This window comes from Sus scrofa, chromosome 9 (assembly GCF_000003025.6).
Source record: "Sus scrofa isolate TJ Tabasco breed Duroc chromosome 9, Sscrofa11.1, whole genome shotgun sequence".
Taxonomy (NCBI): Eukaryota; Metazoa; Chordata; class Mammalia; order Artiodactyla; family Suidae; genus Sus; species Sus scrofa.
Window position 1 is genome coordinate 133293672 of NC_010451.4, and position 24557 is coordinate 133318228.

At 51.4% G+C, this 24557-nt stretch overlaps 1 protein-coding gene and 1 long non-coding RNA gene across 4 annotated transcripts in view; one reads left to right on the forward strand and one right to left on the reverse strand.

Moving 5' to 3' along the window:
• Nucleotides 1371-18620, reverse strand: LOC102158978. Of its 3 annotated transcripts, none has more exons than XR_002336074.1 (4): nt 18144-18620; nt 13693-14347; nt 3681-4388; nt 1371-3504 (listed from the first exon to the last, which is right to left on the reverse strand). It is a non-coding gene; the product is annotated as an uncharacterized LOC102158978 (long non-coding RNA). The 3 variants fall into 3 exon arrangements; XR_299088.3 differs by having other exon boundaries at nt 1371-3187; nt 3309-4388; XR_002336073.1 differs by having other exon boundaries at nt 1371-4388; nt 18144-18619.
• The window catches only part of LAMB3 (laminin subunit beta 3), a 53154-nt gene continuing 32934 nt past the window's right edge, over nt 4338-24557 (forward strand). The window contains 3 exon segments of the mRNA XM_021063882.1: nt 4338-4421; nt 20296-20363; nt 21682-21836. Of these exon segments, the coding sequence (XP_020919541.1) occupies nt 20336-20363; nt 21682-21836 (183 nt within the window). The 5' untranslated portion in view covers nt 4338-4421; nt 20296-20335.

Here is a 24557-nt window from a genome sequence, read left to right on the forward strand (position 1 = left end):
CTGTGCCCACACAGCCACTTCACTTTCCCTTTCCTAACTCTTGCCTGTCTCCATTGCGGGACTGTAAGCTCTGTTTGGGCAGGAACTCTCTCTTCTTTAGTGCAGTGTTCCCAGAGCTGGCACAACCCATAGTTCCTTGCAGTGTTTAACCATAGCTATCAGTTTGTCTTCTATTGCACTGGTTATGCTCTAGGCTATGGGAAACATTCATGAATTTTAGCAGCCGAGCAGTTCGTCAAGGTTGCCGTCTTGAGTAGGTTGCTGTGGCAGAGTGAAGAATGCTTACGAGTGGAGCAAGCTAGAGGTGGCAAGTGGGGCATTGTTAGAATAATTCCAGCAGGAGGCGGTGGGGATGGAGGGAAAGGTTTGAGTGATAAACTGTAGGAGAACCTGGCAGACCTGGAAGAGAAAGGAGTTGCAGGTGACTCCCAGGTCTGGAGAAGAGAGGCACACATTTGGTGAGAAAGAGAGTGAGTCCCCTTTGGGAGAGTTAAGTTTGGGCTGTTTATGGGACATGTGTGGAGATGGCCATCAGGCACTTGTATGTGAATCATGAATCTGGAACCTCTGGAGAGAGGTTAGGTCTGGCCATGAAGATTTTATTTGGTGGTTGTTTTTAGGGCCATACCCAGGGCATATGGAAGTTCCCTGGCTATAGGGGTCAACTCAGACATGCAGCTGCCGGCCTACGCCACAGCCACAGCAACACCAGAGCTTCATCTGTGACCTACACCACAGCTCACGGCAGCGCTGGATCCTTAACCCACCGAGCGAGGCCAGGGATCAAACCCACACTCTCATGGCTCCTAGTCGGGTTCGTTTCCGCTGCGCCACGACGGGAACTCCTCTTAGGATCTTTCTGGAGACTTTCTTTCATTGTCCAGCACCGGGTTGAATGCCTGTTCCTAAGACTACTTATGAAAGAAAGGATGGCCTTAGACCTGTGGCTCTCAAAGGTTCTTGCCAGGACCTCCGGTAGTAACAGTGCCTGAGAACTTGTGAGAAAAGCAGATGCTTGCGTCCTACCCTAAACCTACTGAATCAGAAAGTCTGGATGCAGGACTAGCTGTCTGGGTTTTTAAGAGTCCTTTAGGTCATTCTGACGCATGCTCAACTTGGAGAACCGCTGGCTACGGCTAATACCGGAACTGAGGAAAGGGCAACGGCCCTGAGGACTTGGAAAGCAGGGAGCGGGGAGGGGAGGGATTTTGAACAGGAAGTCAGCTTCCTGTCAGCTCCTTGCTCTTTTCTGAATAATCATTTTAGCCTTCTTTATTATAGCATCCCGTCAGCATACAAACACACTCTAGTATCTGTATCTTAAAAAACTTGGTCCACGACCCCAAGTCACTAGCCAGCTGCTGCCAAAATTCTTTACAAGTGAAACTGTTTATTAACAGTTATCAACAATCACTGTATCCATTTAAAAAAATCAACCATTCGCTCTTTTACCCACACCCACTGGCTTCCATTCCCACCCCACCCCCACCCAAGCTAACGGGATGCTTATTAAATACACTGAAATTTGGTATTCAACAGATAGAAACATTTCTTCCTTCTAGAAACATTTTTTTCCCCTCTTTCCTTCAGGGACATTTTGCACTCTCCTGTTTTTGTTTTTTGGGGTTTTTTTTTTTTTTTGGCTGTATCTACAGCATGTGAAAATCCCCTGGTCAGGAATCAAACTGACACCCCAGCAGTAGCCTGGGCCACAGCAGTGACAATGCTGGGTCCTTAACCTGCTGAGCAACCGGGGAACTCCATTTCCTGTTTTTCAGCGTATGGCTTTTGTTTCTTCTTCCTAGCTCTCCTCCACGACATCTTTCTCTATCAGTCAGTGGTTCTCAGCCTTGAGTGCACAGTGGAATCACTGGGGAGCTTTCAGAATTTCTGAAGAACAGGCTGCACTCCAGACCAATTCAATCGGAAATCTCTCCAAGCAGGACGCAGACATCAGTAACACTTAGAGCTTAGCGGTGATTCCATCGTTCAGCTAAGCTTGAGAGTCACTCTCATTAATGCTGGAGCCCCCAGGGCCCTATAATGGTCCTGCTTCCCCACCTGCATTATTCCCTTAGGTCAGTGGTTCTCAGCCCTGGCTCCACTTTGGAATTATCCCGAGAGGTTTTACGCACTACGCTTGCCTGGAAGTCTCCCAAGCTGAACTGATTCTGAATCCCTGGGGCGAGACCGAATTGCGAACCACTTCCGTAGACGATCTCCTGTGCTCCCATGGGCTGAGACTCCATCCCGTCCATCTCTCTGGAGCAACGGAAATGTTCCAGATCTGTGTGACCAATGTGGCGGCCGCTAGCCACCACCCTGAGATGTGGCGAAAGTACCTGATGAACTGAATTGTTAATTTAATTACCATAGATTTGAATTAAGTAACCTTGTAAGTGTGCCTAGTGGCTACCGTATTGGACAGCCCCCCATGTGTTAATGACTCTGAAATGTGTCTTTCCTCTGCTCCAGGATTACATATTAAGCTGTTTAATAGGTAGCTCTGCTTGGATATCTAAGAGCATCTTTAACTTAGTACATAAAAAATGAAATTCTGGATTTTTTTTTTCTTCAAAATTTGTTCCTCTTCTAGTCTTCTCTGACTTGGCAAAATGTTACCATTTGCCCTCCAGTTGCTAAAGTCCCGAACACGTAAACCACGTTTTATTCCCTTCTTTTCCTCATCTCTGTCAGCCAATTTTTCAGCAAGTCCTGTTTGTTCTACTTTCAAATATGTAAATTAACTCTGTTGACTCCTCTTCACCCCCAGTGCCTCCAGCCTGGGCCAAGCTGCCATTATCATGCACACAGAGTGGTTAAATCTAAACGTCATGGCATCCTTAATACGTGCTTTCTGAGACCATTGGATGTCTCAACTTGTTAATCCTGCAAACAACTCTACAAAGTGGGTTCCCTGCTGCCCCCATTTTTCAGGTGGTGAAACTGAGGAACGGAAAGCTTAAGTAGTGTGCCTTGGATCACACAACCACTCGGTGGCAGAAACGGGATTGAAAGCCAGATTGTCCGATCCCGGGGTCTGTATTCTTCATCATTCACTTTTCTGTCTCTCTGACTGGTTGCGAGGCCCCGTGTCAGGGGTTCTTCATCCCGGCTACAAACTGGAATCACCTGAGGAACTTTAAAAAATACCGGTTTTCATAATCCCACTGGAGACCAGTTAATTCTGTTGGAGCAAGGTGTAGGGCATCAGAAATTTAAAAAAAAAAAAAGAAAGAAAATCAGGGAATTCTCTGCTATAACCAGTGTTGAAAATACTCCATCTCTGAGTCCAGGCCCTTGCCTACCTTGCCCATCAGTTTCAGCTCCTATCTCGGTGGCCGTCCCTTCTTCCTAGCTCTAGAAGAGGCCAAGCTCTTTTCTGCCCCAGGACCTTTGCACTTGCACTTCTTCTTCCTGGAACACCCCTTTCTGGTGTCTCCTGGGGCCTGAGTAAGACTTTAGAGGTTCTAATCCTTGAAAAGACTGGGTGCTCTCATCTGCCTGGATAAATCAAGATAAACAACATTAAACTTTAAAACATGTGCAAGGGAGACATAGAGCGTTCTAATTTTGTCCAAGATGTCTATTTCCATGTCTTTTAAAATATATTAGATATAAAAATTTTCAAAGAAATTCTGTTCCGTCTGCTTTGCTGGCACCTTCAGTCCATGTCTCACCTGCTGTGGGAAGTCCAGCGCTGAAGCTCTCAGCTCATCCCAAGGTTACCTCCCCAGACAGACCTCTCTTCCCGTCCTTTCTAATGGCACTCCCAGCATCTTGAGACCCCTCTCTATCATATCATCTGAAAAGCATTGAAATCTGTAATTGTCAGAGTTAATTTCTCATTTACTTGCTTACTGTTTATCGCCTCCACGAAGGCAGGGTTTTTCTAGTCTGTCTGGGCTGCTGCTGTCTTTTTTGTGTCCTAACCTAGCACAATGCTTGGTACAAAACACATGTTCAGTGATTACTGCTGGAATGAAAGAACGACTGCATGCAGGCTGATGCGTGGCAAGTAGCAGTGAGTAGAGGAATCCCAGTGTAGATGGGCCCGCTTGGGTTGTTAGCCTGTAATCAGCTGTCTTCATGGAGCGAGATGGGAGAGGTGAGCTCACAAAAGGGGAGGACTCCGGACTGGTTATAAGGAGGGAGGGCCCCGGCTCCAGCCACCCGGCGAAGGCTTAGAGCTAAGGAGGGAGATGGCAGTGGGAACATGCTGTGATGCTGGATGGATTCTGCAGACGGTGAAAGCTAATACTTATCTTTAGGGTGTAATTTCCATGCGTCACCTTCAAATTTTCAGTAATTTCTCAAACTCAGCTGCTGTGTCCTTTGTTCTCAGGAGAATGGAGAAAGGACCGCTTGCTTGGGTTTGGGGCCACCATCTGCTGGAGAGACCGGGGCAGCGTGGAGGAATGGTAAGAAGGCAGGTAGGAGTATTTGAGGCTAAGCAACCACTAGAATGAATGTGCATTCTCTGTTAGCATCTCTCTAGAATTCTCAGAATTGTGGTTATTGGGAGAGCGGAGGAAAGAGGGACAGATGGCTACGGAAGTGGAGGTCACCCCGGTTGCATACTTAATGAATTGTTTGGCAATTCTGTGTTTAATGTCTGATAATGTCCCATGACATTAGCAGTCTGTCTCTGCACAGTGATGTGTCTGACCTGTTTGCTACTGGGTCACCGGATGCCTGGCAGCGGGTGGGTGCTCTGTAAATATTTATTTTGTGAATGTACGGTTCTGGATGTTTTTGTGTTTCTTGGTCAGAGGTCAGAAGGGTTTGCTGAGATGTGAGGAGAAGCTGGAAAAAAAAGCCCAGGCTCTGAGGGTGAGGACCCGGCCGAAGCTGCAGGCAGAGGGGTGTGGATGTGCAGACTGGTTTGCTGGGAGGATTCAGACCCAAGCTCAGGCCCCATGGCAGCTGGCAGGAGAAGAGGTCCTATCAGAAACCCTGGCCAGAGTGCCAGAAAAGCCACAGACTGGCCACACAGAGGAATGTAGGTGAGAAGCTCCCCTCAATGCTCAGGCTAGTGCCTGGAACACCTGTTCCTCAGTCAATGGACTTAGACAAACAGCGACTCTTGGGCCCATTTGGCTACGGGAAGGGGTTCTTACTCTATAGGCTTGGTGCTCATTGGCCAAGGGCTGGGCTGGGCCTGAAACTCCTGGTGGGACACATTATCTTTATCAGCCTAAGGACAGGCAGGGACTGACAGGCCTTTGCCCACACACGCCCCCGATTCTCTGGGGGTGACCAAGAATCCTCAAAACATGTTTCGGAATTCTTGCTTCCAAGACCCTCTCCATTTGTGCCCTCCTCTCCCTGGACCCAGTTTATCCCCCGCCTCACCTCTCAGGCCTCCAAAAGCTGGGGCTTGAGTGCCACGAGGATCTGGGTCCATGGCCTGACCTTGGAGGTATTTCTGTTCCAAATACCACAAGTCCTGCCGGTTTGACTCCTGGCCTTTCTACTCCCCAAGCATCAGCCATGGTGGATGGGAGGAGAAGCACAGCCTTGGAAGTCTGCTGATTCATGGGTCAACTCATCCTGAATTTTCTCTGGTTCTAATTCTTAAGGGGAAGAATTCTTTTTCTGGAATTTCTGTGTTGTCTTGAGAGGGAGTTATAGGGTGATATTTGTGGCATCATTTTCTTCCAACACTTTTTGGTGGCTTTTCCCCTTGCCCAGGGATTCATACCAATAAATCAATATCTGTTTATTGAGCAATTAATTATATGCAAACCATGGGTGAGGCACTCATTAAGGAATAAAAAGAGTGGCCAAGCGTTGCCCCTGTCGTCGAGGAGTTTGCAGTGGAGGTTTGGGAGCAAGTCACAAAATAATTAAACATTGAATAGCTGTAAGTATGTAAATTTGAGATACAATGTATTTACAAAACAGAACTGGTTGCTAATTGAATTGTATCAGTAAGGTCTTCGGCTAGAATTTGGGAAGAATTTGCAGAAAACAGCAGAGAAGCCATCAACTATCCAGGAATCTGATCTGAATCTTGGATTGAGGATTTAGCCAAGTATGTGAGAGGTAGAAAGGGCAGTGTAGACAGTCAGAGCCAGATGAATCAAGCTGAACTGTGGTCAAGGGAATGGGGGGCTGTGTGAATTAGGACCAGAAAGGCAGCTGTTTTTTCAGACCCTGTCTGTGGACTCTGGACTTTAACCAGGAGATGATGCAGAGGGTATGGGTCAAAGTGCTTTTACCAAATTCAACTCTGCGAATGGAGCACTAGACCAAAGCTAACAAGATGAAATACAGTTGGAAAAAGTGCAAAGGCATGTGTGTACAGGTGTGTATGCGTTTGCGTGTACACACCCGTCTTAAAAATAGCACAGATTCACGATGGCGGCCACTTGTTTTAATGGTATTTGACTTGAAAAAGGGACAGATGCTAATGTACCTATAGATTCAGTGCGAGTCCTTGGGGTGCTGGCTGGGAAGAGCCTCTTGCACCCCAGGCTGCAGCAGGAGGGGTGGTGCCATACTCTTTGCCGTGAAGAGGACTGCTGTGCTGGGGACCGATGTCCTCACAGGAGCTTCCTGAACTTTTTCCTGCAGGAGAGTTTTGTTCTCATGTGCTGTTTCCATCCAGGGTTTTTTGTTGTTGTTGTTTTTATTTTTATTTATTTTTTTTTTTGACTCAGGGCCAACTTCACTTTCTCAGATCACTGTGCATCTTCATGCAGTTTCCTGAGCGGCTTCAGGTGACACCTTCAAAAGTTGTCGGGGAGAGGGAGTTCCCACTGTGGCACAGCAGGTGAAGATCCAGCATCGTCTCTGTGGTGGCTCAGGTTCGATTCCTGGTCCAGCACATTGGCTTTAGGATCCGGTATTGCTGCAGTGGTGGTTTAGGTTGCAGCTGTGGCTTGGATTCAGCCCCTGGCCCAGGAACTTCCATGTGCCATGGGGACAGCAAAACAAACAAACAAACAAAAAAAAAACATTGCCAGGGAGAGAAAGTACTCATGTCCAACCAGGTGACCAAGCATTTGTCTGGGGCCAAAGAGTGTCCTGGAAGGTGGAACTTTCTGAGCTACAGTGAGAAGAGTCCTGGCCAACGAGGATGAGGGCAGTTGGTCACCCTGCAACATACTCGATTCTTCTCCTCGATGAATTGCCTCCACCCCCCCCACCCGTTGCTTTCCTCCTCAAGGGTAGCCAGCACCGTCAGAAATCTCACTGTCTATGTGTAAGGTTTTCCAGGGTGTAATCCTTTAGGTTTTGCAAGTCTAAAGCATTGACCGTGGCTCTTTCGTACCAGTTTCTTTGAGGTGTCATATTCTACAAATTATCCTACAGGAATTTTTTTTTTTTTCCTTTTGTCTTTTTAGGGCTGCATCTGCAGCATATGTTCCTAGGCCAGGGGTTGGGCTGGAGCTGCAGCTACTGACCTACGCTACAGCCACAGCTACCCCAGATCTGAGTCACCTCTGTGACTTATGCTGCAGCTTGTGGCAACACCGGATCCTTAACCCACTGAATGAGGCCAGGGATGGAATCCACATCCCCATGGATACAATTTAGGTTCTTAACCTGCTGAGCCACAGTGGGAACTCCTGAGTTTTGTTTTTTTTAATGAAAAACAAATTCCCTCCATCTCCGGAGGTTACATATAGGGGAAAGAGCATGGATTTTGAAAAAGCTTAAAGATCTGCCATTGGCCCAACATATACTAGTTGTGGTGGACAGTGCTATGTATGCACAAAGTCCTACCTCATTTTCCTCTTCTGAGCACATAGGAGGACCGCTTAGGAGCCCTGGGAGTAGTTCTGGCCGGTAGGTTGTAAGCAGCATGACTGTGAAGCCTGAGTAACGGGGGAGTTCCTTCATGCTCTTCTAACCTTACTGCTGAGGCCATTAAGGCCACGTGTCCTGGCTGGTGCAGACACCAGACCAGGAGTCCCTGGGTGACTGTGCAGAACAGAGGGCCTCTCTCACCGTTTTCTTGCATCGTGCTCTGTGCAAGCAGCAAATAGGGGTTTGTTGTGTGAAGCCGTAGAGATGTTGTGGTTAGTTTATTACTGCAGCAGAGCCTAGCCTCCCTTGACTAAACACTAGTTCTGTGTTCTCATCACTTTGGGCTGCTCTAACCAAAATAACATGGACAGTGGCTTAAGTAACAGGACATTCATATTCACAGCTCTGGGGGCTAGGAGTCCAAGGTCAAGGGGCCAGTAGATTGGGTCCTGGGGAGAACCCATGACCGCCTTTGCGCCGTATTTTCACATGATGGAGCCAAAGCCCTGGTGTCTCTTCCTCTTCTTATAAGGGCACTGAATCTTTCATGAGGATTCCATCCGCATGGCCTCATCTAAACCTAATTATTGCCCAAGGTTCTGACCTCCTAATACCATTGTATTGGAAGTTAGGGCTTCACAGCATGGATTTCTGGGGGGAACGTGTTCAGTCAATAACATTCTGAAACCTTGTACAAGCCACCAAATAATGCTGAGGCTGTAAAAAAGTGGCATAATAATAAATCTTTCAAAGAGTCATCTTAAAGGGCTACTGTGAAGCTTCAATGAGATATTATGGATGTGATGTTTAGGTGCTGCTCTACTTTCTCACACACGTATTGAGGACCAGTGATAAGTGCCTTCTTTACATAAATCTAACAGCCCCAGGGAGCAGTACCTCTTTTTTTTTTTTTTTTGTCTTTTTGCCATTTCTAGGGCTGCACCCGCGGCATATGGAGGTTCCCAGACTGGGGATTCAATCAGAACTACAGCTGCTGGCCTTCACCAGAGCCACAGCAATGCGGGATCTGAGCCGCGTCTGCGACCTACACCACAGCTCACAGCAATGCCAGATCCTTAACCCACTGAGCGAGGCCAGGGATCGAACCCACAACCTCATGGCTCCTAGTCGGATTCGTTAACCACTGTGCCACGACGGGAACTCCGCAATACTTCCTAAGAAGGGGAAACGGTAACTTAGACAATCTACAACATTGGAGAAAACGCTGGCTGTCTGCGTGTTTAGTGGACAGAGTTCAGGGCCACGGAGGGAGCAGAGAGAGGACGGATTCATCACTTACTGGCGGACAAAAAACACCCTCCCTCTCCTGGAACTTTTGCTTTATTTTTACTGTTTAGTTTAATAAAATACACTCATTGTGGAAGATGTGGGCCCACGGAGAAATAGAAATGGGAGATATTAACCTTTTGGATATTTTCTCCCTGTGCTCTCTGAGAATTATGTTTTCGTATTGAAACTGAAGTTTACGAAAACAGACATACAGACCCATGGAACAGAATAGAGAACCCAGAAATAAACCCAGACACCCATGGTCAGTTAATCTTTGACAAAAGACAGTCTCTTCAGCAAGCGGTGCTGGGAAAGCTGGACAACTGCATGTAAATCCATGAAACTAGAACACACCCTCACACCACGCACAAAAATAAACTCAAAATGGCTGAAAGACTTAAACGTAAGACAAGACACCATCAAACTCCTAGAAGAGGACACAGGCAAAACATTCTCTGACATCAGTTGTTCAAATGTTTTCTTAGGTCGGTCTCCCAAAGCAATATAAATAAAAACAAAAATAAACCGTTGGGACCTAATCAAACTTACAAGCTTTTGCACAGCAAAGGAAACCATAAGAAAACCAAAAAGACAACCTATAGAGTGGGAGAAAATATTTTCAAATGATGCAACTGATGAGGGCTTAATCTCCAAAATACACAAACAATTCATGCAACTAAAAAGCAAAAAACCAACCCAATCAAAAAATGGACAGACAACCTGAATAGACATTTCTCCAAAGAAGACATACAGATGGCCAATAGGCACATAAAAAAATGCTCAACATCACTAATTATTAGAGAAATGCAAATCAAAACTACAACGAGGTACCACTTCATACCGGTCAGAATGGCCATCTTTAGTAAATCTACAAATAAATTCTGGAGATATTTATTTGTGGAGGGTGTGGAGAAAAGGGAACCCTCCTTCACTGTTGGTGGGAATGTAAATTGGTACAACCACTATGGAGAACAGTATGGAGGTTCCTCAGAAAACTAAATATAGAACTACCATATGACCCAGCAACCCCACTCCTGGGCATATATCCACACAAAACTTTCATTGAAAATAATACACACACAAAAGAAACAAACTCATGGACCTGGAGAACAGACTTGTGGTTGCCAAGGGGGAGGGGGAGGGATGGACTGGGAGTTTGGGGTTGGTAGATGCAAACCATTGCATTTGGAGTGAATAAACAATGAGATCCTGCTGTACGGCATAGGAAATCGTATCTAATCACTTGTGATGGAACATGATGGAAGATAATGTCAGAAAAAAAATGTATATATATTCTTTTTTTTCGCCCTTTGGTCTTTTTAGGGCCGCACCTGTGGCATACGGAGGTTCCCAGGCTACGGGTCGGATGGGAGCTATAGCTGCTGGCCTACGCCACAGCCACAGCAATGCGAGATCCAAGCCGCATCTGCAACCTACATCACAGCTCACGGCAACGCCGGATCCTTAACCCACTGAGCAAGGCAAGGGATCAAACCCGCAACCTCGTGGTTCCTAGTCAGATTCGTTTCCGCTGTGCCACGACGGGAACTCCGTATATATATTCTTACATACATAACTGGGTCACTTTGCTGTGCAGCAGAAATTGACAGAACCTTGTAAATCAACTATAATAAAAAAATAAAGTGATCTCATGGTGTAAAAAAAATAAACTACTTGCATCTCGGAAAAAAAGGAAATTAAATATAATCGATTTACAATATTGTGGTAGTTTCTGGTGTACAGCAAAGTGATTCAGGTGTGTGTGTGTGTGTGTATCCATATTCTTTTTTTCAATCCTTTTCTGTTACAGTTTATCACGAGATATTGAATAGTTCCTGGCGCTCTACAGTAAACCCTGTTGATTATCTATTTAATACACGGTAGTGAACATCTGTCTGTTAATCCCACACTCCCAACTGATCCCTCCCCCTTACCCTTTAATAGCGTAAGTCTGTTTTCTACGTCTGTGGTCTGATTCTGCTTTGTGATTAGGTTCATTTGTACTGTTTTTTAGATTCCACATATAAGCAATATCATATAATGTTTGTCTTTCTCTGACTTACTCCATGATAATCTCCAAGTCCATCCATGTTGTTGCAAATGGCATTACCTCAGTTTATACATATATATGTATTTCATTATATAAATATATATGTACACACACCCACCCCCGCACACACCCACACACATCTTCTTTATCCATTCATCTGTTGATGGACACGAGTGTTATTTTTTCTTTGGAGTTAGTGGACTTCATGCACATTTGTTGTATTTTCTCCCCTAGAAAACCGTATCTCATAAACATGTCCCTCGGGCTACCTAAACCTCTTTATCGTATCTCAGATCAGAAGGGGGTCGATGTTGAATGACGTTTTAACGGGAAGGAGTTAGACTGGAGAAGGTCTCATCGCCCCTGTCTGGTAGGATGTAGACCAGATCCATCCAAGTAAGCAGAGGCCCCGGGGAAGGAGAGTGTCTTTTCGCTGTGACCTTCAGCTTCTCTGGGCAGCTGTCCCAAGGGAAGTAACAGACTGCTGTCCAGACCAGTTTTGACTCCTCTCTTTATCAGGCCTTGGACTCCGGTCTTATTAACTCTCGGAGGCCATAAAACAGTAAGTCTGCCAGGCTCCAGCTTGCTCCTCTGCCCTCTGCCCTCTGTAAACACCCTACCCCCGTCCTTCCCTGTCCAGGAAGGTGGGAAGCAGCACCCTGCTCTCAGGGAGCTGAGTTCTGTGGCCCCCTGAGCGCCCCCTCTTCCCTGCTGGTCCAGATCCAGCCCTAAGGAACAGAGTGGAACGTGGGACCTGGGGCTCCCCTGGGGGAGAGAGGGGGAGCAGCCCAAGCCAGCCCACAGCCCCAGTGAGCGAGCTGTGAGACTCTGGTTGGAATGGTATTTGCTTTTCGTTACGTACAGCTGCAAAGACTGCTGCTCGCGCATGTGTGACTCCCATGTAGGGACAGAACTTTTACGGAGCACACCTGGCCAGGCACTTCGTGGAGAGGATTATTTTCTCCCTTGATCTTTACCAAGATCCGTGAGGTAGGTTCTTATTATTCCCACTGGATGCAAGGAGCTTTGGTTGTGCAAAGGCACATGGCTGGTGAGTGCCAAACCAAGACTTGCACCCTCGTCTCTCTCCCTCTGTACGTCTGGGCGTTTCACTGCTGTCCTCAACCCCCACCCCTGAGAGCAGTGTATTCTAGAGCTGGAGGGGGCTGCAGGGGAGCTTGAAAAGCATTTTGAATGGCCCTGCCCCTCTGCCAGCCAGTTAAATCTCTAGCTGGGGCCCAGCCTAAGTATATGATTATGCAAGTTTTGCAAGAAATTGCAAGGGCGGCCCGGGTTGAGAACCAGTATAATCCAGTACCTTTATTTACAAATGAGGAAACCGAGCCCCAGAGGAGGGCTCTCATGAGTTTATGCTTCCTCCAAGAAGCAGCGCTGGAGCTGGGTCTGGGCTTTCAGAGCTGTTCAGGTCCGTGCGTGGACCCTATGTGGCCACAAGCGCTGCAGGGAGGTGCTGATTCAAAGCCTTTGGGTGGGGTCGATTCCAGACAAGAAGCCAGACGTGCCCACGCTCCCTCCCTCTCAAACCGCAAGATGCTCATTTCTCCAGACTCAGCCCTCAGAGGCCAATTTTTTTTTGGGGGGGGGGGTATCATTATTTTATTTATTAATTTTTTATTTTTTAATTAAAGTATAGCTGATTTACAATGTTCTGTGCAGCGAAGTGACCCAGTCTCTCTCTCTCTCTCTCTCTCTCTCTCTCTCACACACATTCTTTTTTTTCATGCTATCTTCCGTCATGTTCTAACCCAAAAGACTGTACACAGTTCCCCGGGCTGTCCAGCAGGACCCCATTACTTATCCCTTCTAAATGTAACAGTTTGCATCCACTAACCCCAAACTCCTTCAGCCCCCCTCACCCCCGCCCCCAGCAAACACAGGTCTGCCCTCTCCATGTCCACCATCTGTTTCTGTTTCGTGGGTAGGATCATCTGTGCCCTGTCTAGATTCCACACATAAGTGACATTATAATTAACAAGTCAGCAAACAACAAATGCTGGAGAGGGTGTGGAGAAAATGAAACCCTCCTTCACTGTTGGTGGGAGTGTAAATTGGTACAACCACTATGGAAAACAGTATGGAGGTTCCCCAGACAACTAAATGAAGAACTACCATATGATCCAGCAACCCCGCTCCTGGGCATATATCCAGACAAAACTTTCACTGAAAAAGATACATGCACCCCTGTGCTTATTGCAGCACTGTTCACAATAGCCAAGGCATGGAAACAACCTAAATGACCACCGACAGGTGAATGGATTAAGAAGATGCAGTACATATACACAATGGAATACTACTCAGCTGTAGAAAAGGACAAAATAATGCCATTTGTAGTGACATGAATGCAACTAGAGAGTCTCATGCTGAATGAAATAAGTCAGAAAGAGAAAGACAGATATCTCAGACAACAATTTGATCATTAGGAAATTTAGTTTGTCTCTTGGGTGACCCTTTGAGGGGGTGATATTTGGAATTTGAAAGTCCCATGAGGCGCCCTCTGCGCAGGAACTGCACACCTCATGATGCTGCAGGTCCCCCACCCCTCATCCCTCTCACCATTCCCACATGCTCCTGACCTCTGCTGTGGCCGCATCCTGCTGCCTTCAGGTCTCTCCTCTCAGGCCACATGGCCAGCTCCACGTGGCAAAGCTGTGGCCAAAGGTCGCAGAGGCTGGACTGAGATCCCGGGAACCTAGTCCCCTGAAGGCAGTGACTGGAGGTGCAGAGGGGGTGATCTGAGCCCACCTGTCTGCCAAGGCAGCTCGGAAATTTGAAAGGGCCGTGAAGGGGGCCAAAACGCCAGACCTTCCTCCCTCTTCTCTGGGGAGCCGTGAGACAGCCATGAGCCGGCGCTCGACTCCTTTGGGCTTGTCACCCTCAGGAGGGAGAGAATGGGACACTTGGGGGATGCACCGTGGCAGGTAGAACAGAAGAAGCCGAGGCCACTGACCCAGGAGGCTGACCTCGGGGGAGGAGTCCCCTTCCTCCGGCGAGGGGGACGTTGTGTCATCCTGTCATCGTGTTCAGTCTGGTTCGTTTAATCTTGTCGGCTCTCTGTGACGCTTGTCCGTTCACTCTGCTTGTCTTCCCAGCCCTTCTAGGAAGCTGCTCACGTCCTCACCCAGAGCAGCTTCCTGTTGGTATGAGGGGGAACCCCCGCTGGCATGAGCCGGAGCCGCTGAGGCCCACACCTTCTTCTCCCTCCGTGCCCACACTAGAGAGGTTATCTACCTGGAAAACAAACAGGAAGGGACCTAATGGTGTCTCTTCTGGATGTTTCTACAGCGTCAGTGTCTCCCCGGGCCTCCCCCATCAACATCAGTGCTTCAAGGGGGCCCATTTTCAGATACTGGGTCTTGATTAGGTTTGGGAACCATGAAGTGTGGGGTCTGGTGGACGCTTATCAGGGATTACCAAGGGTGCAGGCAGGGAGTTTAGGCCTCTTAGGCTTACGTAATGGCTGAGAGCACGAGTGCTGAGCAAACCAGTCTGGGCTCAAATGACCACTTACGAGCTGGGACCAAGCTATAGAAGAGGTACCGCATTTTCCCTTCTCTGCCAAGGAAGGAATGAAGGGTCTGGTGCACAGCGACGTCGTGGGCGTTAAACGTGCCACATCTAAGGGCTTAGAGCGTTGCCTGGCACAGAGTGAGCCCTCGGGAGAATGTGAGCTGTGGCCCATTTAGGCTGACTGCCTGGTTTCTCCCAGACCTCGGGCCCTGGCTGATGCACACGGCTGTCAGTTAGATGGACATCAAGGTGGGAAGCTGAAGGTGGGGGGAGAGGGACTCTGGAATAGAGTCACCCAGCGACAGCAGCCCAGGCTCCTGTTCTTTCTCCTGGCCCCTGACTGAGGCTGGGTTCCTGCCTCTGCTCATAACATAAGGCCCCGCCCCCTCTCTCTGGTTCTTGGAGAAGCCTGTGGAAGAGTGACCGATTGTCTGGGCAGCCGAGCGGTGGTGCTGGAGTGAGACACGCCAGCTTTAGTCACGTGCAAATCCCCAGGGCCCATCCTCGAGCCCACCCCGTCTCACAGCCGAGGACTCAGCCATGACTCACTGCAGCCAGGTGGTGCCGGAGCCTTAGTCACCTGGCGCCCCAGCCTCCTACCCGGGGGATTCGGTATTCACCGCCTGGGCCAATTTCCTTTGCCTTCGCAGCCTCCTCTTCCTCCCTCCCTCCTCCCCGCTCTTCCTCGCTCCACATCCCTTGGTCTCTCATTGAGCAGATCTTGGCTGGTCTCCCTAGCAACGTGGATGGTTAGAACCTGACAAACGGATGATGGAGACAGTGGCTTCTCAGGCCACCCTCAGCCCCTGTCTGAGACGTTTTGAGGGACCAGGGACCAGCAGGCAGAGTGGGAGACTGCCTGCCCTGACGTGGCGCTACTTTTGTAACTCGGGGGTGGGCGCCTCCAAAGAGACCTTCCTCACCCCACCCTCTGCAGTTCACTGACGCACGAATGGCCGCTATTAGTCACCCACTCTGGTGACCAAAAGCCCAGACTGCCCCTTTGAGAATGCAACTATGTCTACAGGGCATGGGGAGCTCTTTAAATTAGGTCAACAATGTCCACTTCAGTGTGAATCCATTCCGTTCACAAATGTCGAACACCTGCTGTGTGCAGGCACTCGGAGAACAGTGGCCAATAAAATGGACAAGTGTCTCTGCCTTCTTGAATGTTACATTCTAGTGGCGGTGGGCGGGGGGGGGGACAAAATAATCATGACAATTAGGTAGATTATCTAGTTGGTTAGAAAGTGGTAAGGATTGTGGGGGGGGGGTTGTCTTTTTTTTTTTTTTTTTTGGTCTTTTCTAGGGCTGCACCTGTGGCATATGGAGGTTCCCAGGTTAGGGGTCTAATCAGAGCTGTAGCCACTGGCCTACACCACAGCCACAGCAACTCGGGATCCTTAACTCACTGAGCAAGGCCAGGGAATCGAACCCGCAACCTCACGGTTCCTAGTCTGATTTGTTAACGACTGAGCCACGACTGGAACTCTGAAAGTGGTAAGGATTGTGAAACAAAACAAAACCAGCCCTCTACAACTAGGCAGGTGGGGTTGGGAATATGCTCGGAGTGGGGGCAGGCTGGGGCGGGGGAGGTTGGTGGTCATTTTAAATGCCATACCCTCCTTGAGAGGGTGGCATCTGAAAAAAGGGTTCAAAGAGGTGAGAGAGGATGGGCCTTCCAGGCAGAGAAAACAGCTCCCTAACTTGGAAGCAGCCTGGCAATTTGGAGGCAGAGCAAGGAAGCCACGTGGCTGGAGCCAGAGGATGGGGTGGCGGGGTTGGGGAGTAGTGGTGGAGGTGGAGGAGGAGTGGCGGTGTCAGATCCCAAGGGGCCTCATGGACCCCAACTGAAGTGGGAGCTGGTGCAGGGCTCTGAGCCGGGCAGTGATGTAGCTTGCTGTGTGGGGCTAGCCGTTAGGAGTTGGGGCTGTTGCAGAAGCCTGGGAAGAGAGGCTCAGGCCAGGGGGACGCAGGGGGATTCAGGCTGCCTTTGGAAGGGGGAGCCGGCAGAATTGCCGGATGGATTGACGTGGGTGTGAGAGGAGGTGGGCCCCGGGTGGCCACGCTCCTGAGCATCGGTTCTAGGCTCTGGGGAGCTGAGGTGGCCAGCTCTGGAGCACGGTGGGGAGCAGGAGAGGGTGTTGGAGTGTCGCCCCACGTCACCTTTAGGCTTGGTTCGGTCCAACCCCAGCCTCTGCTTTTGTTCTAGGGCTTCTTGTCTCTGAACAAACTGGGTTCTGAAGTTCAAAGCCTGTGCTGGGGTCCTGCGGTCTGGGGGGGATTAGACCCCCCACAGGGAGTGCTCAGTGAGCCTGAGGAGTGAGGCTGGCTGGGCCTTCCTTGGGGTCTGCAGAAGCAAAAACCGGACTTGGGGACCTCGGGGGTCGGGGTGGGGGAGCACGCAGAGCAGTAGCCTTTCCCCGCTGCGAAGCCAAACACGCGGGACCTGCCCCAGCCTGTGAGGCCTAAGACACCCATTCACCTGGGCTCCTGGCCTCATCAGGGAGGGGGAGGGGATTTCGAGGGCCCCGCCCGTCTGTGGATCTGGGATTGCAACACCTGCTCCTTCTGCTGCGTTAACTCTTGGCGAGTTCTTTGTCACATCCTCTCCCTGGTGATGGCAGGGCGGGCACCTCCCGAAGCGGCAGGCTTCCTAGAAGCCTTGTGTTCAGGGAGTTGGAGACGTGGAGGGAAGCGGGGTGGGGGGTGGGCTCCAAGCCCAGGGGTGTGAGCAGTGACCTTTCTCTGGGGCGGGGGGTCTCTGTGTCCTTGTTACAGGGACAGGGCCCAGGAAGCCAGGCTGCTTGTGCTGACCCCGGCTGGCTAAGGCAGCTTTCCCTGGAATGCTCACAGGGGTCAAGACACTAACATTTACTGGACTACCCGTTATGCATTGAAACGATTTATTGCCCATTTGCTAATCATAGTCTTTCCCCTGCCCAGTGAAGTCAGCTTCTGGGGCTACATTGGAACCCGAGGGTGAGACGTGACCGTTTAGTCCACAAACCCCAACATCTTCCCCTGAAGCGTTCTCCAGCCGGCTGCTTGGACTTAACCCTCCAGTGATAGAGACGCCCTGGCTTAGGAGACACTGACAGGCTGGAGCGGCTGGTTGGGGCTCCTTGAAATTGACACCTCGAGGGGTAGTTCCGAGCAAAGCCAGCATGGGCTCTCCAGGGCCAAGATCTGGACTGGGTGTCCGGATCTCTCTCAAAGCCTCTGACCCTAGCCCGGGCAGGGGAGGCGCGGCGGTCCTCCGAGACCAGCGTCTCGATCTGGGCCTGGGCCTGCCACTCCCAGCGCGCTCAGCCCAGAGCCCGGGGGCCCACAAAGGAAGCTGTGTTCTCAGGCCTGGCGGGGCGCCAGGGGAAGTGGCGGGTCACGCCCGAGGCTTCCATGCCACCCCTGTGGTCAGGTGTGTTTTCGGGCCCTCCAGCGGACCTGCTTGCCCAGGGCGGGAGGGGCTGGGCGAGCAGCCCTCCCCGGAGCAGGGCCGTGACTCACAGGCACTTACCTGTCTCGGGCTTCCTGCCAAGGCTGAGAGGAAGCCGGAGGGGAGACATTCCTGTTTGTTCCTCCTAAGCTTCCCTTGGGTGAGTTGGCTTTGACCCCTTCCTGACGAACCATGGCTCTTTAATACCCCAAGAAGCAGGGATTTTCCACTTTTCTGTTTTCTCTTGGGGGCGGGCGGAGGGGGGGCGTCTGGTGCTTTCCAGGGTCTTGGATGCTCATTCTGCTCGGACTAGTCTGGGGCTGTGACACCCTATGGACATGCCCTTAAGCTTGCGTTCCCCGCTGGGTCTTCTGTCCAGGGGTGCTCCAGGGCTTGGAGGAGGCTGACCTCAGAGGAGGAGGGCCTCGGGGAAGTGTCACGCGCAGTGGCTGTCACAAGGGCCCTTCCCCACACCAGGAATCCTGGTCTGCAGTGACACCTGCGTTTGCCTGGTGCAGCCCCCCTCCCCCTCCCTGTAAGGGACCCCCAGGCGGGCGGGCATTGCCGAGCTTGCCGCGAGGCCTCTGGGAGCAACGCACCTGCCCGGTCCTGCCTGGGTGGGGGCGGGGGCGCAGTGACGGCAGAGGGGCGTGCCGGCTGCCAGATTCCTGAGGCCCGCCCTGCAGTGGGTGACGCCCAGCCAGGGAGTCTCCAGAGGTGAGGCCGTTGTTTAAAAACTGGGAGCCAGGAGAGGAGACCCCCACGTTCAAGGGCAGCTCTCAGAGAGGTGATCTGGAGAAGGAACCGCCCAGGCGCTGAGTGAGGTATGTTACCTGCCTTCACCTGCCCGGTGCTGGGGCAGGATGTGGGACAGGGGTTGTGTTTCTGGGTGCCTGGGACCTAGCTGCAGGGCCTGATTGACTCCTCTTCCTGGGAGCTCAGCTGAGCTAGCTCAGAGCCAAGGGCTAGCTTTTTCTGCCACTGTTTGGATTGCTGTCTCACTTCTGAGAAGCATCTTGGTGACTTAGAAGAAAAGCAGGTTCAGAGCTGGGGCTGGGCACAAAGGCAGAAGGAGGGGGAGGGCGGGGTGGGCTAGAGCTCTTCTAAGAGCTGCTCAGAATGCCTACTTCCGGGCCGAGAAGGGGATGGTTCCAGCCCCGGGTAGGGAGCAGAGAGGGTGTTGGAGAAAGCTGGTGGTGGGTCTCCTTCTTGGGCCTCAATTGGCTGTGTGATCTCAGACCACCTGTCTCTTCCCGGGTCCCTGCCTCCTCTGGGAGGGGATTGGAAGAAAAGGTTTTGAAGCACTAGGACGCATGATTTAAAGATGCCAGGAGCAACCCGGTTCTCCTCTGCTCCTGCCTTGCCAACCCCCCAGTCCCTCTATCCCAGCCAAAGGGATTTGTGGATCTCATAGGAGCAGAACGAGCATCTGACCCAAGGCAGAGGTGGGCACTCGGGGCATGCCTCAGCGAGGCACAGCCTGCCTCTTGGGCCCTTTAAGCATTACCTGCAGCCTCCTCAGATCCCTCTCTGCGCTCCCGCCCCTGCCCCCGCCATGTACAGACTCAGCCCTTAATTGGAGACTTCTTGGGTTTTGGCCAGTTCAGATGAAATCTTTGCCCTGATTTTTAAAGACTACCACGTCTGCCTCTCTCCGCATCCCATTCCACTACCTGGTCAGCCCAGACATGCGGCCCCCACAGCCTCACCCTCGGGGTGGCCCTGGCTGGTGCTGAAGACCCTGCCAATGGCAAGAGACGGCTCCTTTCCAGGCCTTCAGCCTCTTGACCCACTCACCCTGGGGCCTTGGGTGGGCCAAACCCCGAGAAAGGCCAGTCTCTTTCTTGGGGCCGGTGGCATCAAGGCCTCAGACTGCTCTGACGCTCCTCGCCTGCAAAGGGCCGGGTCCTTTTCTGCTTTTACATTGTCCTTATGCGCGAGTGGGGCAGGGCAGGGTCAGCCCCCTTCCCTCTATTTCAGAGGGGGAAGCTGGAGTCTGGAGGAGGTGGCATTATCCCAGGGCACCCTGGGAGTCACATGGCAGCTGGGACCAGGGGCCACACCTCTGACATTTTCCAAGCTTTTGGCTGCAGATGCAGCTGCTGCTCAGAAGTATCCTGGATCAAGACCCTAGGTGCGGGCTTCTGAGAAAACATGAGGCCAGAAGCAGAAAAGGGCTAGTGCGCCCTGGGCCTTGGCAGCCGCTTACCCGGGCTACTTTGTTCTGTCCCAGGTGACGTCCTGGGTGGCCCTCGTCACCCCCGTGGCTGAAGATGAGGCTGCTCCTTCTCTTGTGCTTTGGTAAGTGTCCCTCCCTCCTTCCAGGCCCCGTCATGGAGCCAGGAGGCAAAGTCTCCCGAAGTGTGGGCATCACCTGCCACCCTGCGGTCCTTGGGTTTGGACCCAGCATCTACACTGAGATGCCTGTGAGGCTTCTCTCTTCCTGGGGACCTTCGAGGAGCTGATCTTGAGAGGCTCCCAGATGCCCTCTTCTTCCTCCCCGAGGGTGCTTGGTGGCACCCAGTGCCTGGTGGTTTACTTCCTGTCCTTCACTCCGAGCTGGTCGCAGGTCCATCACGGCTTGAGGTCTTGATTTGCCAGTGAATTGCAGCTGGATATCCGCAAGTGTGGTGGGGGCCCTGTTATGGATAAAGGAGCAGACAAAAGGCAGGCTTTGCCAGTCTCTGGCAAATGGCCGGCAGCCAGTGCTCCTCTGGGCTGCGGAAAGACCAGGCTACACATGGGAAGAGCTGTGTGCTTTGTCCTGGTGGCCGAGCATGTGTCTGCAGTTTCATTCTAAAAGCCACATGTGGAAGCCGCATTTCAGGATCATCTGAGGGTTTTGGTTGCCCGTGTTTCTCCTTTTTTCTTTCTTTTGTTTTTCTTTTTACATCTGCCCCTGCAGCATATGGAGGTTCCCAGGCTGGGGGTCAAATCGGAGCTGCAGCTGCTGGCCTACACCACAGGCACAGCAACATGGGATCTGAACCCCATCTGTGACCTACACTGCAGCTCAGAGCAATGCTGGATCCTTAACCCACTGAGCAAGGCCAGGGATCAAACCTGCATCCTTCTGGACACTATGTTGGGTTCTTAAGCTGCTGAGCCACAATGGAAACTCCTCTCCTTTTTTCTTTTAAGTTGTGGGCTATGAAATATAAGAATCAGCTTTTTTATCAAACAGCATCAGTATTGCAATTATTATCACCGCTGGCTGGTGGGACCTCGAAGAGGGTGGAGGAGAGGATCTAGTCTTAGCAGCTGACCTCTGCTTCTCCGAGGGACACTGGGGTGGCTGGCTGGACCCTCCTCTCTTCTAGGCTGCACCTCAGGACCCCTGTGATTTGTCTTTTTTTTTTTTTTTTTTTGCCTTTTTATGGCTGCTCCTATAACCCGTGGAAGTTCCCTGGCTAGGGGTTGAATCAGAGCTGCAGGTGAAGGCCTGTGCCATGGCCATAGCCACACTGGATCGGAGCCACATCTGTGACCTACCTCACAGCTTGTGGCCATGCTGGATCCCTAACCCACTGAGCCAGGCCGGGGATCGAACCTGTGTCCTCCCAGACACTATGTTGGCCTCTTAACCCGCTGAGCCATGATGGGAACTCCTGTGTTTCAGTCTTGAACAGTGTCCTGTGTACCCAGCAAGCCTGCTCCCGCGGGGCCTGCTATCCACCTGTTGGGGACCTGCTCATTGGGAGGACGCGGTTTCTCCGAGCTTCCTCCACCTGCGGACTGACCAAGCCTGAGACCTACTGCACCCAGTATGATGAGGTAGGCTCTGTCTCCACGGCCTCCAGGGCTGGAGGAAGGCGAGCTGGGTGGGGGTGGGTGAGCCTGCCATTTGTTCCTTGAATAGTTGGAGGGTGCTTGGTACAGGCCCAGCCCCATGCGCTATGGGGGTTCGAGAAAAGCAGAAGGCCGGACCTCTGCCACTTAGGAATGTTCACCTTTGTTTCGCAAGAACAGATGTACTCAGAACTAGCTGAATAGCTCTTTTCTCCTTGCTTGAGAAAGCTGGAGTCTTTTCTCAGCCCTTGGGCCTGGCCGGGACCGCTTTCCACGTCTTGGGAATAAGCAATCTGATAGCTATTGATCCTTCAGGTGTGTGGAGTCTAAGTGGCCCTGTTGGGTGGACAGCCTCAAGGCTGGTGGAGCACAGATGGGGTGCGTTGTACAGATCTTGGTTCTTGCAGAAGGAGGACCTGAGCTGGGCCTTGGCCACGCTCTGGCCGCCATCTTTGGCCGGCGCTGGGGTCTGGGTGTGGCTGGACTTGGCAAAACCTCTACGAGGGTCAGCGGGAGTTTATCCTTCTAGGTTTTGCACTTGTCATGCATAAAGAGCCAGCCTGCTTACCTCTCAGCCTCCACGCGTTTGGCCTACATGTCCCACTACTCTGGGCGCCGTGGGAGACACTCACGCCTCCGTCAGATCAGTGAGATAAAGGCGGAAGTGACGTGAGGTCAGCAGGGCAGTTTCGTGGCTCAGCTGATAAGGAAACAGCCGAGCGAATCCAGGACCCGGACACTTTGACGTGGGTCCATCAGCGTCGCCCGTCTGGGTAACTGGTTGTTGTTAGGAGCCATTGTGACTTTTCACTCACATTGCTTCTAGACTTTTCTGGCAGGAATTTAGGTTTTCTTTTCTTTTCCTTTCCACAAGAGGGGGGTCTTTTCTTGCATTTTGCGGTTACCAAGGTGAAGTCACTCCGTGGCCTCTTGTTTTCCAGTTCCCTAACTTTTTTGGCCATTTTTCTGCCCTCAAAACACAGGTTTGGATAAAGGGGAGCGTGAGGGAGTGATTTTCCCCGAGCGAGTGCATCTTTTGGGGGGAAAAGAGAGACTGAGAGAGGGAGGGAGTCAGAGCGATGGATTGCCATGAAGAAGACCTGAGTTTCTGTAGTGTCCTCTTTCCAGAATGTCCTTGTGCTCAGGACCACGGAGGTGTGTCTGATCCTGCCTCTGGCCTCATTGCCCTCTAGTCCCCAGTGTTCTCTTGGATACATTTTTTTTCCTCCCAGCTGCAGTGGTGGTACGTGAAAGTTCCCAGGCCAGGGATTGAACCTGTGCCGTAGCTGTGGCAAAGCCTTAACCCACTGTGCCACCAGGGAACTCCTCTCTTGGCTCCTTTTTAAAAAATTTATTTTTTTATGGCCACACCTGCAGCACATCAAAGTTCCTGGGCCAGGGATTCAATATGAGCCACAGCTGCAACCTACACCATAGCTGTGGTGATGCTAGATCCGTTAACCCACTACGCTGGGCCAGGGATTGAATCCACATCTCTGCAGTGACTGAGCTGCTGCAATGGGGTTCTTAACCCACTGTGCCACAGTGGGAACTCCTGTCTTGGCTCCTTTTAACCACAGATGATACTAGGTAGTGGCTATGGAGGGGCTGAGCAGAGACAGCTGTGCTTGCTGCATCTTACCCACTTGGATGTAGGAGAGCCCACTGGACAGTATTGGGCAAGATGGCCAGCATCAGGCGGTCCTCCCTGTGGACCCAGATTGCTCCACAGGCGACAGGGGCCTGGCAGTACTGGGCCTTCTAGGCAACAGAATGATTTCAGCTGCCCCCTTCCCATATATACCTCTGATCTTGGGCCACTGAGCCATGTCTCAGCATTCCAGGGTGTCCTCCACTGATTCTTTTCCTCGGGCTGACCTGCCTTCAAGGACGGGAAGCAAGGAGAGACCAGAGACCCCTGTTCTCTGGGCCCCGGCCCTGGCCCTGTCTGGGCAGCCTCCTCCCTCTAGGCCTGGGGCTCTTGGCTCCACCCTGGCCTGCCCTCTGCCTCTCTCAGATGCTCCAGGGAGCCAACCACCTCCCCTGCTCTTAAGTAGCCCCTCAAGAGCAAAACAGGGTGCTTGCAAAAGAGAAGTCTAGACTTTACAACCCTGGGGAGGGTGAAATATCAGCTATTTTGTGGCTGTGCAAGTCGAGAACACATTTCTTTTCTTTTTCTGTGAGAGGGAATGAATCCATACAACGTCCTGGAAGAGTGGAAGATACGGCATTTTGAGAGCAGGGTCTCAGGTCCACCCCTAACTTATAGTGCGATCTTGGCAAGGTAGTACCCCTCTCAGAGTTCCAGCTGTGGCACAGTGGGTTAAGAATCCAACGGCAGTGGCTCGGGTCACTGCGGAGGCTCAGGTTCGACCCCCGGCCCCGCTCAGTGAGTTACAGGATCTGGCATTGCCGCAGCTGCGACCTGGGTTCAGTCCCTGGCTTGGGCACTTCCATATGTTGTGGGTGTGGCCGTAAAAAAAAGAAAGAGCAAAAAAAGAGATATGAGCCCTCTCTAAATCTTGCTTTCCTCTTTTGTGTTACCTGAAAGGTCTCTAGGGTCGTGCTCTGCCGCCGCTTTCTCTGGGAGGAGCCGACGGCTGAGGACCAGCGTCTCTCCGCCACCTGCCTCCGCTCTGCCCTGCTCTCTTTCCCTCCCCTTCCCTGCCTAACCTCCTCCTAGAGGCCTTTGGGTGCCCACACTGA